We start from the raw sequence: 18233 nt of genomic DNA, 5'->3' as shown, positions 1-18233 counted from the left end.
TATTTTAGAAGGTTAATTATAAATATATGGAGTAAATTAATGGTAAAATTAAAAAAAATATATAGTTACCTAAACGTTTGTAAAATTGTGGGAAAGTTCATGCCGATACGAATAGTATTCCTTCGCACAGTAGTTTTTCTCTTATTATCAATAAACCAAAGTCTCTATACATTTAAATTCTAAATTTGAGCTTGAGCCCGATAAATATCTACACCCTTATTAATCTACACCCTACTTATAATTACATAATGCTTAAACATAAAAATAAAAACAAAAGAATGCAAATTTTAAAAAATTCCATACAATAATCTTGCGAGATAAATTGCCAGTCGCAATGTGCCTTAGCTTATGGCTTTATAATATCGCCACTTATTCAAAGGAATATCTTGCAACTTACATCACTAACTAGCTAAGTGTGAAATCTTATTCGTAAAGCCTTCCAGCGTTCGCAAATACGCATTGCAATGATTATTCACGCCCGTCTTAGTCGGGAGCGAAATTACTGAAATGCTAATTTGAAAAATGACCTTTATATCGTTTAGAAAAGGTTCATAATAGAATAAACAGTGGTTGTATGGCCAGTTAAAAAATAGATAACAGCTTTGACGTTTTTTAGAAGAACGGAAATCGATGCGAAGAGCTTTGCTTGATGAGGTGCCACAGGAGTCGTTTATAAATATTTATTAGTTGATTATTGTGTGAGCTTAACCGACTCTTTCATTAGTATTAGCATAAGAATATCAAAATCGAGTATTGTATTGATATTTCATCCGAATGACTTTATTATAAATGTATTTGTAGCATAAGTAATTGGAAGAGTTAAGACGCAATAAAATACGGATAAAATCAATATTTTAGTAATCTCGTCATACAATGGGCTTTTAATCAATGTCGCGCAATTAATTATGATAAAGTGGCATGTTATTATATGGAATAATAAAAAAAATATTTTAAATTACATACCACGTAAAACTAACTGGTCCTCATTGAACTGCGTAAATTTTTAAATGTATATAAAATATACATTTAGTGTACATACAGTGGATTTTAAATAATTATTAAACGAACTATCAATAAAAATTACCATATATAAATAATATTTAGTATTTACATTACCATACACATTATCCCATTACTATCAACAACACGAACACAAATACTATTCAGCGGTATTAAGCATAATGTTAAATGGATTTTATTGTAAACTATCTCATAAAGGACTATTAAAACGCCGTGAATCGAATTTCAATATGGAGATTTTAATTTTGTTTTATCGCAAAAGAACAGCGCCTTACACTTAAACAAGTGTCTTGGCGATCCAAAAAACAAGTTTTATCTTTCTGTTCTTAAAGCCTTATCGAGGTTTCAATGCCTTGATGCGACGAACGATAGTTGTATTTTTTAAATATCACTTGGTTAGAAACTGAACTTTCGATTGACTGATTGATTTCTGTGCTTATATTCGTTATCATATAATTAAAGTTATTAAGGTAGGAGGAATTTTCGGCTCCGTACTCCAGATATGCGAATGATACTAAAAAAACATAATGAATTTATCATATTTAATATTGTTTTGACTTAAAGGTTACGAAGTTAAAAGCTCTCATTTGGGTTGCATAGAAGCTTATGCATAATAATAAGTACTTAATATTCTAATTAGAATCAGACCATTGTGTTGTTCAAACGGCCACCAAGGTAGAAGATTTAATTGTATTGTTATCAAAGGAAGAGATAGCTTAAGTTATCTTAATAACTCGTAAAATTTTAATTGACTCTAAATTTATAATCTTCTTACTGGAGACGTCTATAAAATTCTAAACTGGAGTATTAAATTTAATTGTTCTTTTAAGATGGGGCACTTTGTAAACTATATTTTATAAGTGGAGCTGGAGTAGCAAGTTTTTATTGGTACGGGTAATTCAAATTCTGTTAATGCTGTGAAGAATATAGCACAGAGTTTTAGCTATAAAATCTCTTAATATTAATAAGTTTTTGCTCTTTATACTTCTTATTGATACGTCGAATTGTCAATTACCAATGATCTGATCAGCTTGATTCTCTCTCTCTACGAAGAGACATAGCGTCTCATTGCGTTTTCTATAAAGTATACTATGACGGTCAAGTATACTACGGTGAGTGTTCTAAGGAATTGTTTGGGATGATCCCTCCAGTCTCGTTTCAGCATCGTACGAGCTGCATGAATACTAAACTTCACCAACATTACCTTGATGGCTGGTAATCTTCCTCAGTCTGCTTCATGAGGCATTTTCTTTTGAGAAATAGCGAACTGGGGAATCGACTACCGGCGGGGGTCTTCCCTGAGAGAATCTTCCCTTCAACAATTCAAAATTTGAGGATACTCCTCCCTTAAATAACCGGCACCCACTAAAAATGGGTGCTATGGGCTGCAGGCTCGTTTGCCCCCCTTTTATAAAAAAAAAAACAAAAATTACCACGAGCGATACATAGTATTTATTATGCAAATATATTTTCATAATAAACTTAACTTGCCTCATAACTGCATACGAAAATATTTAGGATGACTATTTATTTAAATAAATAGAATATAGCCTTAACGATGCATAAAAATATTTCTCATGTACCATTATAACCACCGATTAATCATAGTTTAAAGCATACGTTAGCGAATTCGTGTTTACCCTTTGGTCAGATGACATCCATTACGCTTTATTAAGAGCACTGTCAATATTTGACCGCTGTACGATGCTTGATATGACGCAATCATTTTGGTGAAATTTACATTTACAAAATTGCATATACGAAAACGAAAATTTTAAAGTGGCCAAAAAATATTTTTTAATACAGTTGCTCAAAAAGTGGCATATTGCAGGGAGGTATAGCGTTCGGAAAGTGGGCTATTACACACTCGTGCTTTTTCTTTGCCATTCCCGCACTCGTGCGTTTTCTTTGCCAACTGTCAAAACAATGTGTATTAAAAAGAAAAAACCAACCACGAAGGTTTTATTAAAAAGATTCATAGAAGTTTTTATGATATATGATTTCTAAACATTATAATAATTGGATTCAATAAGTTCGGTTAGGTTTCTTTTCATTTCATATCAATTAAAAAAATATTAAAAAGAATTTTATAATATATGCAAATACGTATTTTTAAAAAGTTTACGAATAATTGGATTCAATAAGTTAGGTTAGGTTTATTTTATTTCATATCAATAAAAAAAATATTAAAAAGAAAAAACTAACCATGAAGTTTTTACTAAAAAAAATCACAGAAGTTTTTATCATTCATGCAAATATTTTAAAAAGAAGCTACTATTTGTTTCAATATCAGATTTAATGATTGGATTTATTGAATTAGATTTGATTTTCTTTCAATAAAAATAGTCTACTGAAGAATTGGCTGTATGGGCCAAGTTCCCTTTGCCTACCCAGAATGGGTGAAGAAAAGAAAAAAACAAGCTTTGCTCATATTCTTTGCGGTTGGCGCCATTTTCCAAAAATGTTCTTTCGAGTTGAGTTATTTGTTGCACAAAATGAGTAATTTCGACGATATTTTATTTGAATGAATACCACCCGAACGCAGTATAATTGCACAAAATGCTTCGGAGAACAATATACCGGAAACATATAAGTCGCTACATATCTACGTGCAACGAATTTATTCCGTAGAGAGAAGAGAAAAAAAGCAAATAGTTTAATTTAATTGCTTAATTTTTTCGCAACTGTATTAAAAATAGTCGTTCAGTACACGTGCGGTACCGTCATTGCAACTTGTCCCGACTGTCAACCCTCACCTTCGGCTGCGCCTCGGCTCGGGTAGACATTCGTCGGAACTCGTTGCAATGACAGGCTTTCCGCACTTGTAATGAAATGTACTATATTTTATATAGAATCATTTATATAGTAGTCGAGATCAGAATTTTTGCATGTTCAAAAATACGCATATTATGAATATGTCAAAAAATAAAAAACAAAATACGTTTACTTTACTGTGTAAAAGTTTAGTTTAGTGACTTTCTATATACAAAGAAAAGAGTCGGTGCCTGCCGGAGATTTTTATTAAAAGCCGGGTCGTTTAAGAGGATTGTTAATAAATAATATAAAAATGTTAACCTTATATAAAATAAAGCCGCTTTCTGCCATCTATTATATTTGTTATTTCACGCATCCTGATTCCATACACACACAGTGTCACGTTCAAAAACAATATAACATTTTTATTAATCAATTTAAATATAAAGGAAATATTTTTTATTCATTGAATCAAGAAGATTTACTAAAACCGGCTTGCCTAAAAAATTAATATATATAGTTAGAAATTAACAAATAAAATTACTAAAAATAACCAAATTAAATTACACGAAATTAACCACAAATTTAACAACAATAGTAACGTCCTATATCTAGTGCGAGCGTCGAAGAAGTGCGCCCGACCATACAGCGCACCGTGCTTATATAGCCTGAAAACCAGTTTAGTCCAGTATACCCCACTGCTACACGTCACTTGACTTTTTACAGCTTATTCGGCCTCTCCTGACGACGGTGCGTCCTCGCCCGTGTGATGATAGGCAGGTTGGCATGTTGAAACTTGACCTGCTGATGACTCTTGTATCACGTGCGGTGGTTGTGGTGAAGGACTATCGTCATCATCAGCGCCACCTAAAAATAACATCATTTTTGTTATTATAACGTTAAATTAACATAACTTCATCGAAAGTAAGAGCGCATCCATTACTCTCGACACAACATTAGTTCATTTTTTTTTTTACATAGCAAGAGCGTCTCCATTGCTTTCAACAGTAAGAGCGACTCCATTACTGTACATCACACTAAGCAAGAGCGACTCCATTGCTTTAACAGTAAGAGCGACTCCATTACTGTACAGCACACTAAGCAAGAGCGACTCCATTGCTTTTGATAGTAAGAGCGACTCCATTACTATCACACAAGACTCCCGCAGGTCTTTACCAAAATAGGTACTACCTATATGATAAGCAGTTCTAATAAAATGACAGTTTTCACAAACATTTATCAACATACATAAGTTTTGAAAAGGCAAGTAAAAATTACTTACTCTCAAAGAATGCGGCACACACATCAGGGGTCCATTCCTCGCGCCAGGGCAACATGTATTCCGCGGCAGCTTTACCATAAGAACCAGCGACTAATTTTAGTTCATATCTGTCCTGCGAAAACGTCGCTAAAACCACATATGGTCCGCGCATACAGGAGTCTAGCTTACCAACAGCTTGGCACAAATGCAAAATCGCCACCATTGAAATGCACACCCTTGCGAGTCAACCTCGCAATGCACGATGTCTTCATATCTTGACCATTGCTAATGACTCGGCATAGATACTCGATCTCCGTAGTCTGAAAGTTACATTTTTTTTAATTAATGAAAAAGCCTGCCTGAACCCTTACCCTTACCCCCATCTCTGACACATCATGTAATTTACCTAAACCCTCTTCTATTGTTTTACTAGGTAATAATACGTCATATACACAATTACAACACACAAGGGCTCTGCCTGAATCTATGTAAAATCGTAACGTATTTGATATAATTCGTTGATATACAACCTGTGCAGTGCCTAATTCTTATGGCATCTTTATGTACTCATAGTGACCCTCAGGTGTTACGAATCTCGGGAGTGGTGTCGATTTTTTTTATTTAATTTTATCTGGTTGTTAACATGTAAAGTTAACATTTAGCCTACCGCTCGACTCGGAACGCTGTCGAACAAAACAGTCCTCCGTTTTATGTCCTACCTTCTTACAAAATGTGCAAATAATTTTGATATTAGAAAACTGCCTTTTATCTAGCTTGAATTGTTTGTAGATTGAGTCTCTGGTGCGGTTTCATACTTAGTTTTTTTTAGGACACAAAATTTGTATATGACCAATTTCCCTACATGAAACATGAACAGTTAATATTAGACTGAAAATTATCTCGTTTTCAGAAATTATCTCGCAAATTTGGCCTTTTAACGTGATTTTGTATTATAGAGCGCGGTTCTAGAGGCTTGGTATATAATGAGAGGAATTTAACTAAGCCTTCCGATGATAAATTAGCACAAGTCGCGGCGGCGCGAACTTGTGGGTCCTTAATACCCCAAATAACTACTGCGACAATTAACTCTTCACTCATTCCTCGTACAACACGCAATACGTGAGATAACTATCAGAGTCTGTTGTCATTACGTCGAATAAAATATTTGCTAAGTCTACTCGCTACGGAAAAAGCTATTTAAATTCTCTCAACTATGATCATTACTAAGCCACTCATTTAGCCACACTTTAGCATCCCCTTTCAAACAGTATCCAATCAGAGATACACACTCACGGTCATCCCAATAATTAGACAACCGCGCAGTCTTCCTCCTCACACCATATATCGAAATATTTGAAAGACGGATCAAAATTAGAAATATAAATGGAGTTAGATCTTACCAGAATTGTGCTCAACGCACTTACTAGTTTGTCGTTCACCTGATTAAGTACCAGATCAGTGCTTGACTCGCATGCGCTGCTTGAACTTGGCACCGGAGCGTTTTCAGTATCATTGTGCGAACCGTCAGTACCAGGTGGTAACGAGTGTCGCTTAAGGAAGAAAGCAGCAAATCCGATGGTGTTGCGCATGTCGGTGCAAAGGGCCGATCCCCTTGCGGTGGTGTTGCTGAGCACAGTTGTGGTGACACCACTGGTGGACATAGCTCAGTCGCTTGCGTCGGTTGACGGTTTAATATCGGCTGTAACGTTTCTTCAAGCCCAGAGACGGGCACACCGTCTTATTTTACGTGTTCGCCGCCTACCCTCCATTATTTTTATTAAACGTATAACACTCGCGTTTCAAACTGACTAAAGTAAAACCACGTGGGCGTTAATTTAAACTAATCAGAAATGAGAACGAATCCCACTTCTGAAGTTAGAAATTAACAAATAAAATTACTAAAAATAACCAAATTAAATTACACGAAATTAACCACAAATTTAACAACAATAGTAACGTCCTATATCTAGTGCGAGCGTCGAAGAAGTGCGCCCGACCATACAGCGCACCGTGCTTATATAGCCTGAAAACCAGTTTAGTCCAGTATACCCCACTGCTACACGTCACTTGACTTTTTACAGCTTATTATATATATTAGTAAAGAAATCTTAAGCCCATACCAAGAGTTTGTAAGGCAACTACTCTTTAATAAATTGTAACAACACAGTATAATAGGTACACGGTATACGTGCTCCATTATTATTCAACTATCACAAGCTCAGACCTTATCAAAGCTCACAGGCCGTCGACTTGCGAATTTGCGTATTATAAATGAGCCTGCATACAAGAAGGACGTTGTTTACAAGCTGTGAAAGCCAATGTATTAGAATGCAAATTGTTCTCACAATGAACCTGTGTTAACTTTTTGCTGAGTTTGCACAAACGGAATTGGGCACTGACCGAGTTTCAAAGTGGAATATGACGTGGGACAAGTCAAAGTTTTGGACGGAACGAAGAAATTAGTTTTGGTAATATTTGCTCTAAATAGAAGTTTTATAAGAATAGTTATGTCATAAATGATTCAATGTTATATACAGGTGTTTGGTATTTCATAAATATATTATCTTAGAAGTTTGTATAGGTCATTCTGTCCATTTCCAAATCTTTATATTTGAGCCATATTCAGAATTCTGTATGTCAAAATCGTATAAAATATTTAATATACAAGAGTTATAGTTCGAGTTTTGCCTTGACTATGTACTTACGAGAAAACATAAACTAAACAGAAATAAAGAAGGTTTTTAACTTCTTTTTCACAAACTTGAACAACAAAGAATCTTGGATATATTCCAGAAGTCTTTCACAAAAAGAAAATAATAATTATTTACAATATATATAATCGCAAACAAACAAATAGGTAAGTAGACAATATAGGAGATTTCACATTTTTTAGAATTAATCTTTAATATATTTCATACAAACAAAGAAAAGTATTTGAGACTGCCCTAAACCTGAAACATAATAAGAATGCGTGAATTGAATAGAAAATTAAATATTTTTATCGGATCGACCAATAAATTACAAATATGGTGACGAATCTATTTATGCCTCAACAAAAGCCTAGGCAACAATACTATAGGCCACCCACAACCATAAACGTTCGGTTACATTGTTCAATAAGCCTTTGATTTGCCAACATTACTTTTATTTCGCACAATTATTATAGTTATTTATTATCAATTTAGGACAGATTTATTCAACGACTGTGAATGAGAATTTTTGTGCAGTGTGAATAGTATTTTTGAAGTTAAACTCTTAATCAGCGTTGGAAAAAAATTTACCGTCACATTTATCCGTTACGCGCCATCTTTTCTTGTCACTACCACGGTTGATTCGAAGAGATTCAAAGTCATTAATAACAAAAATAACGATCACAATTATAGTAATAATCCTAATATAATTAATGAAATAAAATAAATATAAATGCATTTAGTTTTTTATTTCATGTAGAAATTCTCTAATTTAACTATATTAAACCTATTTCTGTAAAGATTCATATAGTCAATTATTTTTCGAAAAATAAGGTCATAAACAAGTTTCACTTCTTACGTGTGTACACTAATACACACACGCAATTTTATTTTATTTTAGAAGCGTCTGCATGGTTCAAGGGCTATATAAGGAGGAGTAGATTTTGTGAAAACCTTTATTTTTTTATCTTAACAAAGCGTGTGCCAACTTTTAGTACACTCGCAGATTTATAATAATAAAATATAGCAGTCACGCGGACTCAAATGCATACATAAAACATACTCTAGAAAATAATAAAAATTTATCTAACAATTAAAAATAGCAGGATTTTTAAAACGTCTGGAGCAAATGACAACATACAGAAATAAAAAGAAAAAAAGGTCTATTTGATAGAGGCATGAATCTGAAACCAAATTATATCAATTGATTTTATGTACGTATCCAACGTTCTACTCTACTAACACATCGCATTTATAAATACAGGTGTGTGGTACATGTTTATTTGTGTGCGTAAATTTATCATTAGAAGTATCCTTTTTCGTATTCAAGTCCTTATATATTTCATAAGATGCGGATGAGATTGATGTCTAATCTAGCGATGTCACTAATTTTAAAAACATTAAAAATGAAAGCACAGAAAATAATTTAAAACTCACTTTGAAACGTTTCAAATTGTTTTATTAAGTGCTCGAGATTAAATGCGCTTGACAGTTTTGAAACTATTCACTTCTATGAAATACTTAAATGAAAGTCCATTCAATTCACACTCCGCACAAAAGTACGAAACTAAAATTTGTACCAGTCGAGTTTATTTTTCAGAATAGTGATTTGTACGAATAGCTCATGTTTTGAAATGAACAGAACCGAACTGTTTGCGATACGGAGCGCTGTGCAGATGAAATCACTTGAATATTTTTATTTCTATTATTTTGTCGTCTGATTCTCACGTTGTGGCATAAAATAAACGTTTCAAAAGCAATCGATTTCGTTTGTTCGAGTTTTGAATGTTTTTGATCTATTTAGTAGATTGTTTCGAGTACGCGAACTTAGAAAAAACTTTAAAAGTTTTATTAAATGTCTCATTTTGAATTATAGATGATAGTGATATGATGTAGATTCTAAAAATAACCGTAGTAATACATAATAAAAAAATTGCTAAAATATAGTTCAAATTGTGTGTTAAGAAATTGTGTCATTTAAATTTCTAGCCATTGTCTAATAGAAATTTCAGTTTTCAGTTAAAGAGTTCATTAGTAATCCTGAATCATTTTTCTTATTATAAGGAAAAATAATACGAAATAAAGAATAAAGCTTTACTCAGGGAGGATATCGGCGAAATCCATTGAGAAATACAATCGAATAATGTCTCTATTCATGTGAAAGCTATTTTTACCTTCAACTTATACAGAATCACGACCACGTATTGACAAACTCTTGCCATTTATGACAACTCAATTCCACGCTCCACGACCAAAAATAAACCTTAGAACAGGTTGAAAATATAACTGTATACATTAATCTATCTTCAATAAAAATTATCAACTAACGTATTTTTTGTGTGCAAAACACTAGCTGAAATACTGAAGGAGAATATCGTGAGATAACCAGTATTTGACCAAAAAATCGTTGTGTCGAGGTTAGATTGATCACCTAATTGCCTAAACGGAAGAAGAAATGTCTGGTCATGTCCCAAAAAGGGTTGTAATAAAGGTTTCAGTGTCAAGACTAGGTTTTAGGTATGACTTGCGTATATGTATAACGTCTTGGATTTTGACCTACTGGAGTGATACCTTTGAGGTCCAAATAGGTTATAATATTGTTAGTACCGTAAAAGAGTTTATACCCCGCTGAGGTCTGAATTGTTATCTCCATCGCTCCGTGATAGAGAGGTCAACTTTGGCACGCGAGTCTCATGCAACCTCAACGGTGCTGACATTTGCACTCATGTTTGCATAACAAAAGCGAACTAAATGTCAATTCAGACTATTTCTTAAAATCCTTATGTTTTATGGTTCCCTGGTATTGTTAAAGTTACTCATATTATAACTTTTCAATGGCTGGACGACCATGTAAATATTTTCTTATATAATAAATGTTAATAACATGATACATCTAATTCTTTATAAAAAACCCGTGACTTTACAACGGCCAATACAATATTATTTCTGTATCATGAGAATTTGTCAATCTAATAAGAAAGTAGCTGCTTAGCCTGTGTCTGACACACGCCGGCGACTTTTTGAGTCAAAGGCAAGCCGTTCTCACGAAATTATCCTTGATTGAGCGAATGCTCAATGCTCAGGACCGAAAATCCACCGGTGCGGAGCCGGGGATCGAATCTAACACCTCAGGGATAAGAATAACACGCTGAAGCCACTAGGTCAATACTGCCATAATCGCCTTTAAACTAGCGACACTAAAACTCTTTAACAGTCTAATCAAATTTCTATATTTTACTGTAATTTTTTTCATTGATAAATCTGTTTTCTATGTCTGATAGCTGATTTATATATACTCGTAGTTTGTGCCATAATAATATATAATAATGATAGTAATCCTGTTTATTTCCAATATTAACAAAAAGATAATATACATCTTATATTTTTAACATTTAATTCATTACGTCGATCGGAACTCATTTGCGTGGAAGGCCTCTTCCAGCTTTTTCCATCTGACTCTGTCCATGGCTTTATTTCTCCATTCACTTCCTGTTACAGAATCCCTTGTCTTTAAACTAGCATTACACATTATGACATTTACATTTAAAACATCAATTTTCCCATACAAATATTCACGCTTTGCTTCATCGAGATTAGAATAGCATTGATATGCGCATGATAGAGTTGTAAGCGAAATTCGCAAAACATTAGCAACTCGGCAGTACAGGATCTTATTCAGTTGGAGGTACATGAGATTCGTGACTTATATTCTGTATAAAACAATTCTCGGACAAAGGTTAGCCCCAAGCTTACAAAGGAACAATGCTGAGATGCCATTGCTTCGATTGTAGACAGCTTTGGCAGTCCATTTTTACATTTGACGTACGCTCAATGGCCGCCTTTGTTTCGGCTATATTCGAAAATGATAGGCTAACAGTATTAGACAAAACATTTGAAATGGTTTCGTACAAATAACATTATACCAATTCTTCTTACGTTACAATTTTTCTTTAAATCATATGTGAAATGTCGGTTTTGGCATGGTCTTTATACATACCATTCCTACATCGTCTTTTGAATTACACAGTTTCATTCTATTAAAGAGCGCAGCAATTCTTAAAAGGCCGGATACCCATTCGCGATCCTTGTTACAATGAGAGTGTCCGTGGTCAGCGGTATCAGTAAACTTCAGTTAAGCCCGTTTCCACCTGTTACATAAATAATAATCTTAAGAATCGCACTGCATCTTTTTACGTATTTCCAAATAATGTACGTAAAATTACAATTACAAAGTGTAGCTTAGCTAGAGCTATTTTTTGTTCATAATTTTGTATAAAATAATATGCTTATTAATTCAATATTTATTACAAAAAATTTAAAGTTAAGTTTTTAAGTTTATATATCAAGCTTTTTATTAACGAAGAAACATATTATTTTCAAGAGTTTTGAACGCAATGTTAAAATAAAATATTAACGCTAAAAAATAAATGAAATGACAAAATAATTTCTAGTTTATATTTTTCGTTTGAAGGAAATATTATAAAATTTCAAAAGGCGAGCACTTCGGTGAAACGTAATAAAATGTAAGGAACTTGTCAGAAGTCATCCGCTGAGTTTATAGCAAATTATATTTTGTATTTCAACATTTATTTTGATGTGTGCACTTCTTTGAAACATTTTATGGCTATATCTGCATAGTAAGTTAAGTTTCTTGCTGCCATAGTTTCTATGGTATTTTATCTTTAGTATGTAATAGTTTTCCGTATAAACTTCTAAAAATAGGATCTATTAATAAGTCTAGAAATAACTTAAATATTGTTAAACTGGTTTGTTACACATTTTTTAATAATTTATTTTTTCAAAATGTTTATATTTATGCAATTATGTGATATGAACTTTATGCGATTTATTGCATTATGTGATGTATAAAAGAAATAAGAAGGCATTTTACTTACCAATAACTTTCAACAATTATTGTCTCTCAAGGAGTCTAACTAGTTTCCTTTAAGCAACTCATTTTTTCTCTTCAAAAAAAGAGAGTTAAATCGAGCGCGAAATCTTTAAAAAGCCGTCTACGCACTCGCCATTCTAGCAATGCCCATGGGTGGCGGTTTACTTAACATTAGGTGGGTCTCCTGCCCGTCTGAATTATAAGCAACTTTCCATCTTTTACACTTAAAAAGGCATTTCGAATATAGACCATTTTTTAAATTTATTTCCTTTTCATAATACGTATACAATAATGCAAACACATTCTATTATGAAGTGCCCGCGTTGGTTTAGAAGGCATGCTAAGATATTTTTATTAAATTCCGTTGGAGGTCGTTTCAACACGCTCTCCATATGCAAAATCGCATTCGTTGCAGCACAGTGTATTTGAAACAGTTTAGCTTATCTTTTTTAATATTTCTATACAATTAGTTTGTACGCAAAAATGAAAAAATTAAAACAAGTGATTTAATTAGGAATTGCAAGAATTAATCATCGAAAATTGTGGCAATGTTCTAATCCTCCCCACCGCCCACAACAACATAGTAAGCGTTTACTCAAATAACACCAGCCGAAACCGAACTAATATTTTAGAAGTGAAACTTCTTTGGGCGCATGAGGGTTAAGTTTTTAAGGAAACTTACAAAGATTTTCAGCGTATTTGTCGAAGAAAAGGGAGTGAGCGATTGAGAGAGAGTGAGAAAGAGATTTTTTTTCTTGATGTTTTTCACTCTCACACATGTAATCGTTTAGTAGTTACATATTAGTAAACGCAGATTTTTTATTTATTTATATTATATACAGTGTGTTAACATACATGGAGTGATCATATACTGGTACATGCTAATCATCTATTGGGGCTTTTACCTTAGAAATAATTAATTACAAAGAAGTTTCACTTCTGACAAGAAAAATTAGGGTTAACGTAGGTACAATAAAAGGTGGAATATAATTATAAAAATGTTGACGTCATCTCACTGGTTATAATAATTCTGTAGCTAGACGGATATTACTGGTTCCCTGTATTTATTATAACTTTTCGCTTTATTGTTATTACTATGAACAATGCAAAAACTGACTTTTATAACATTTGATTAGTTACTTTAATGTTGCCAAAATTAACTTGGTGAAATATCGCATAAAATTTACGTCATTCTTTTGTTTTAAGCCACCTAGATTTTTTAAAATAAATTGTTCCTTTACTGAGATATCCAAGATATATAACATTACAATCTAGCCTATCTTAAGACTAATAAGTAATTTAAGTATAACCTTGAAAGCTTAGTGAGTTTTATTTGTCTTAAAATTGCATATTAATATTAGTTTTATATTATACTAATATAACAAAACATATTAATATTATTTTAATTATTCTAATTTAATATAATTATCGACCATAAGAAAATACTGAAACTGTTATTACTTACTTGAAAGTTGATTGTTAACTTTTCTACATTTTTTTTAAATACCTAGGAGTTAGTTGTGTATTAGTTAGTAGGTAGAAAGTCAACTAAGAACGGACTATAGATACTTTTTATTAGTATAACAGTTTTATTTTACTCAGTTATTAATTAATTCCATTCTGATTATTCCTAATCTAAACAATATACATATTATACGTTACAGAGAATATACATCAAATATATTTTTTAAATTCTGAATATTTTTACGCAGAATGTCCGAAATTATTTAATTTAAAATACTATACAGCTATTGAAAAATTCTTGATTTCAAATAGGTAATGAAAAAATTTTTTTAATCAGTCCAGGAATTTTTCCTTTTTATAATATTGGTGGGTTTCATATAATTACAAAACTTGTCATAATTTAATGTGTTATATGTGATAATAATATTTTTTGCCACGACATACGGTAAACAAAGCCGATTGTTTACAATAACAATATGTGTTTAATTAGTTTCAAAATATCCCAACACAATAAAGGTAGTCTCAAAAATAGCAAAATAACTTAATATGTGACGTTATTTATATGCTAGAATTAAATACAGTTCTAAGCACAGATGCTGCATTTAGATATAGTGACCATTTGTTTGCTCAGTCGTATGCTAGAATAAAATGAAGCAATACGCTTTAGATTCTAATAATTATTAGGAAATATGAAATTAAGCTTGCTCGCTCTACGCCCTTGACTTGCGAACTGGTAGAAAATGTAAAATTACAATTAATTTTTTTGACGTTCATAATTGTACTTGTTTACCTATATGTATATAGGTAGGTAGGTAGGTAAGATAGTTTGATAAGAAAATTTTTCTTAATGATTTAATTATTTCTTGGACACCTTAAAAATAGGTTAAACGCTTTTATCTACGAATGAATTTTTTACATTGCTGCATTTGCAGTAAGCAGAGCAGAATGAGGATATTTAACGTAAGTAAGTGTCCACAAACACTACTTACAGTCTGTGTTAAGGGTAAGACACACATTTCTTATGTTGTATTTAAAAATAGTTTAAATCTTAAATAAAGAGAAGCGTTTATCATACCATAAAGTTGTATTAAGAAATTAAGTAAATTTCAATACGCCCTAAAGAGTTAAACCGCAACAAATAAAGCAATTTGATTGCGTTTTGAGTTAAAATACGCAATGTGTACCCACCATACAAAATTCCATTGTCCATAAAATCCGATTACCACCTTTCTCACAAACACAATGGCTCCTGATTTTCTGGCTAGTTGAACAAATATCTATTTCAAATGTCTTAGAAAAAATGGGCAGATGTTGACACTACGACGAGAGTCCGAACAAATGCATGCCATTGTTAGACCTATCTGTTCAAAATATTCCTCGAATTACAAAATGTTTAGCGATTTGTTAAAGTCCCATTAGGTTCTGTCACTTCAATCGAATCAACAGAGTTAAGTGTAACACGCGACTTTAACCTTTTGTACAATAGAAATAAGGGTGGTATTAGCAGAATAAAATGGTTTGTTTTCTTGTAATTGTCGTCCGAAGCAATAGAGACGTTTGCAGTTTGAATAAGTAGTCGATAAATTAAATTCGTTTCCGCCACGTGATTTCTAAAGATGTCTCAATTTGTTTTCTGTTAGATATAAAGAATTCCTTTCATAGCTTTTCTTGCAATTAAATTATCCGTGAGATGTATATTGTAGAAATTGCGTGTCATTGTTATTAATCTTCTATTACATTTTTAAGGTAAAGGTTTGAACATTTGCGTAAGATTTTTTAAGTGTCGTTTATAGCAAAATTTTCAACACCAATTCGACTTAGGGTCCTTCAAGAAAAAAGCGTACGTGACTCAAAACTTAACTTACCTTACTTTCTTGCCAGTTCTTCTTGCCCGCTCTACGCCCTTGACTTACGAACTGGCAGTAAATGTAAATTTACAATTAATTTATCTTCTTTTCATAAGTGTACTGAGTTTTACTATATAGTTTGTGTTGTCATGTGAAAATTTTTGTGGATACATGTGTTTATTTTATGTTTTATTTTCAAAAAATTTATTGTATAGATGTATCCGTTTTGTTTCCAAATAAATATATGAATAAAGTTATTTGAGTTTGAGTTTGAGAGCCTTAATACCTGTTTGGCCGTCAAATCATATAACCACAATGAACTGATGTAGGAAAAACATATTCTATTTGCTTAAAAGTAGATAGCAACTGGACACAATGTCAATACCGATAAAAGTGTTTATTCTCGGTATTACAAAGATCAATGTAAACACTCAGTGACTCCCACGCAGAGATTGTTAGATTTTACCAATACGGAAGTGCTTTACAGACGCACGAATTGTTTTCTTTTCTTTATTTTGTGTCGAATGTTGCTTGTGATTTGAGTGGTGTACACTGTGTACTTAATAGTGTTGCGTTCGTGGCTAAGTGATAAACGGCGTGTAACCGAGTTGATTTTACTTGAAACAATGATTGCTTGATTAATTTATAACCGAGGCAGAAATGTATGTTGTGTTCGTGCTAAAAGACATTAAAAGTCGCTATACTATTCTTATATAATTTCCTACGCATTAATGCGAATTTTTTTGAAATTTCTTCTATGTGGTTTGACGTGATAATGTATAGTAACTATAGGTATACTGAAAGACTTATGGATTGCAGGATGTTTTGGATGTTATTTTGAAATTATGATTGTATTATTAGGTATTTTTTCCATATTTATAATTACGGTAAATTTCTGGATTCACAGCTCCACTTTTAAACATCTCCATATTTTTTGTATCGTTCTTTACGACTTGTACCTACGTAGCACCCCAAGAAGACGCTTGGCTTCAGTTCCCTTAAAAAGATGCTATAATGTTATGTTAGGTTTATTAGATTAATATGAGAAAGGTAAATAAAAGCCAAAAATTTGCACCGTTTTTTAGTAATCTCACAAATAAATTATTTAATATTTTCTCGGTTTAATGGTACACCACTGCCGATTGGTTAAAATTTGCAGAACTAATTTTGTAGCTTTTCTAAGGTGGAGTGGATTTAAAAAATAATAATCCAGTGGCGCTACAACCCGAATGGCATCTTGACCTCAGAAGGCATCCATATCTCTGTTTATTTTATAGACACGAAGTGACCCGCTTTCATTTAACATGTTTGCCTTTACCATAAAAGCAACATAAAAAAATTCTTGGTGCACAGCCGTGATTCAAACTCGTGAACCCAAGGTTTAGACGGTCGGACGCTAAAGCTAGCACTCCTCATTTGTATTTATAATTATATGTTTAAATATAACACGCTCAAGCCTACTAGTAGTACGAAACTGCGCATTTATATTTGCTAATGTCTATTACACATAGGTACCTCCAGTATATCAAAACATAGTCGGGGATTTATCTAAAGAAATATGCATATCATCATCGTCATCAATGGCTGGTTGACCGCAAGTTTTTCGCCATCGCATTTTATATCATGCTTCATGAGACCAACTTCGAACACCTATTGTTTCGGGGTGTTTGATAACTTCATCCCATCAACGCTACCTCAGTCTACCGGGGTTTCTCTTCCCAGCAGGTTATGAGATCAGTAAGGAAGTGAAAACAAATATCTTGTCAAAAAGTTTCTTTCCTCGATGGCTGAAGTTATATTTTACGTCTAAAAATCGTTGTCTGTCGAATTTCACGTGCAATTTACGTCGAAAAGCCTTTGAGCCGTGGCTAATGTTTTCGCTAAGCGATTCGTTCAACTTCAAGACAAGAAGGGCGTTTGTTTTTAGCAAATTGCTACTTACCGAGAGAGCATTGCCGGTTAATTCAAAGCATAGATTTTGTGCTTCACATTTTATTTAACCCAATATAATGTAGGAGGTTTTTAGAACGGATTGGGTGAAAAAGCTTTGTTATAGGTATTACTTACAGTTTTATTTTCTGATATTGCTTTGGGTTGTATGCGAGAACGACATGAATGGAGCAGGTGCTGAATAAGATTCACAAAATCACATCAACATCAATATTAATCATAAATGATCTTATTTTATTTTTTTATAGTATAGAAACACAAACGCCTACGGGACGCCCAAATAGAGTCATCGTTGCTTATGAACACTAATTTTAGTGGATGCGTTGCCAGCTTTTGTGGAAGGAATGAAAGGAATC

General features: G+C 32.8%; 1 protein-coding gene across 3 annotated transcripts; it reads right to left on the bottom strand.

The window, feature by feature from the left end:
* Nucleotides 1-4590: 4590 nt before the first annotated feature.
* On the bottom strand, nucleotides 4591-7009 carry LOC123690715. Of its 3 annotated transcripts, XR_006751316.1 has the most exons (3): nucleotides 6436-7009; nucleotides 5057-5355; nucleotides 4591-4641 (listed from the first exon to the last, which is right to left on the bottom strand). XR_006751316.1 is itself a non-coding variant. In XM_045634722.1 (2 exons), exons 1-2 carry the CDS (start codon nucleotides 6694-6696, stop codon nucleotides 5221-5223), a joined length of 396 nt encoding a protein of 131 aa, XP_045490678.1. In that variant the 5' UTR covers nucleotides 6697-7009; the 3' UTR covers nucleotides 4940-5220. The 3 variants fall into 3 exon arrangements, 2 of the variants coding, with proteins under 2 accessions (XP_045490678.1, XP_045490679.1); XM_045634722.1 differs by lacking the exon at nucleotides 4591-4641 and having other exon boundaries at nucleotides 4940-5355; XM_045634723.1 differs by lacking the exon at nucleotides 4591-4641 and having other exon boundaries at nucleotides 4940-5355; nucleotides 6475-7009.
* Between the last annotated feature and the right edge of the window lie 11224 nt (nucleotides 7010-18233).

This window comes from Pieris rapae, chromosome 3 (genome assembly GCF_905147795.1).
Source record: "Pieris rapae chromosome 3, ilPieRapa1.1, whole genome shotgun sequence".
Lineage (NCBI taxonomy): Eukaryota > Metazoa > Arthropoda > Insecta > Lepidoptera > Pieridae > Pieris > Pieris rapae.
Note: the sequence above shows the minus strand (reverse complement) of the source record. Positions and strands in the feature narration are given on the sequence as shown.

What these genes read in the sequence shown, in the direction of transcription:
- LOC123690715 (XM_045634722.1), bottom strand. Translation starts at nt 6,696, where the DNA reads ATGTCCACCAGTGGTGTCACCACAACTGTGCTCAGCAACACCACCGCA. An exon ending in GTGCGTTGAGCACAATTCTG is followed by an intron (nt 5,356 to 6,435) that starts GTAAGATCTAAC and finishes TGTAACTTTCAG; the next exon opens with ACTACGGAGATCGAGTATCT.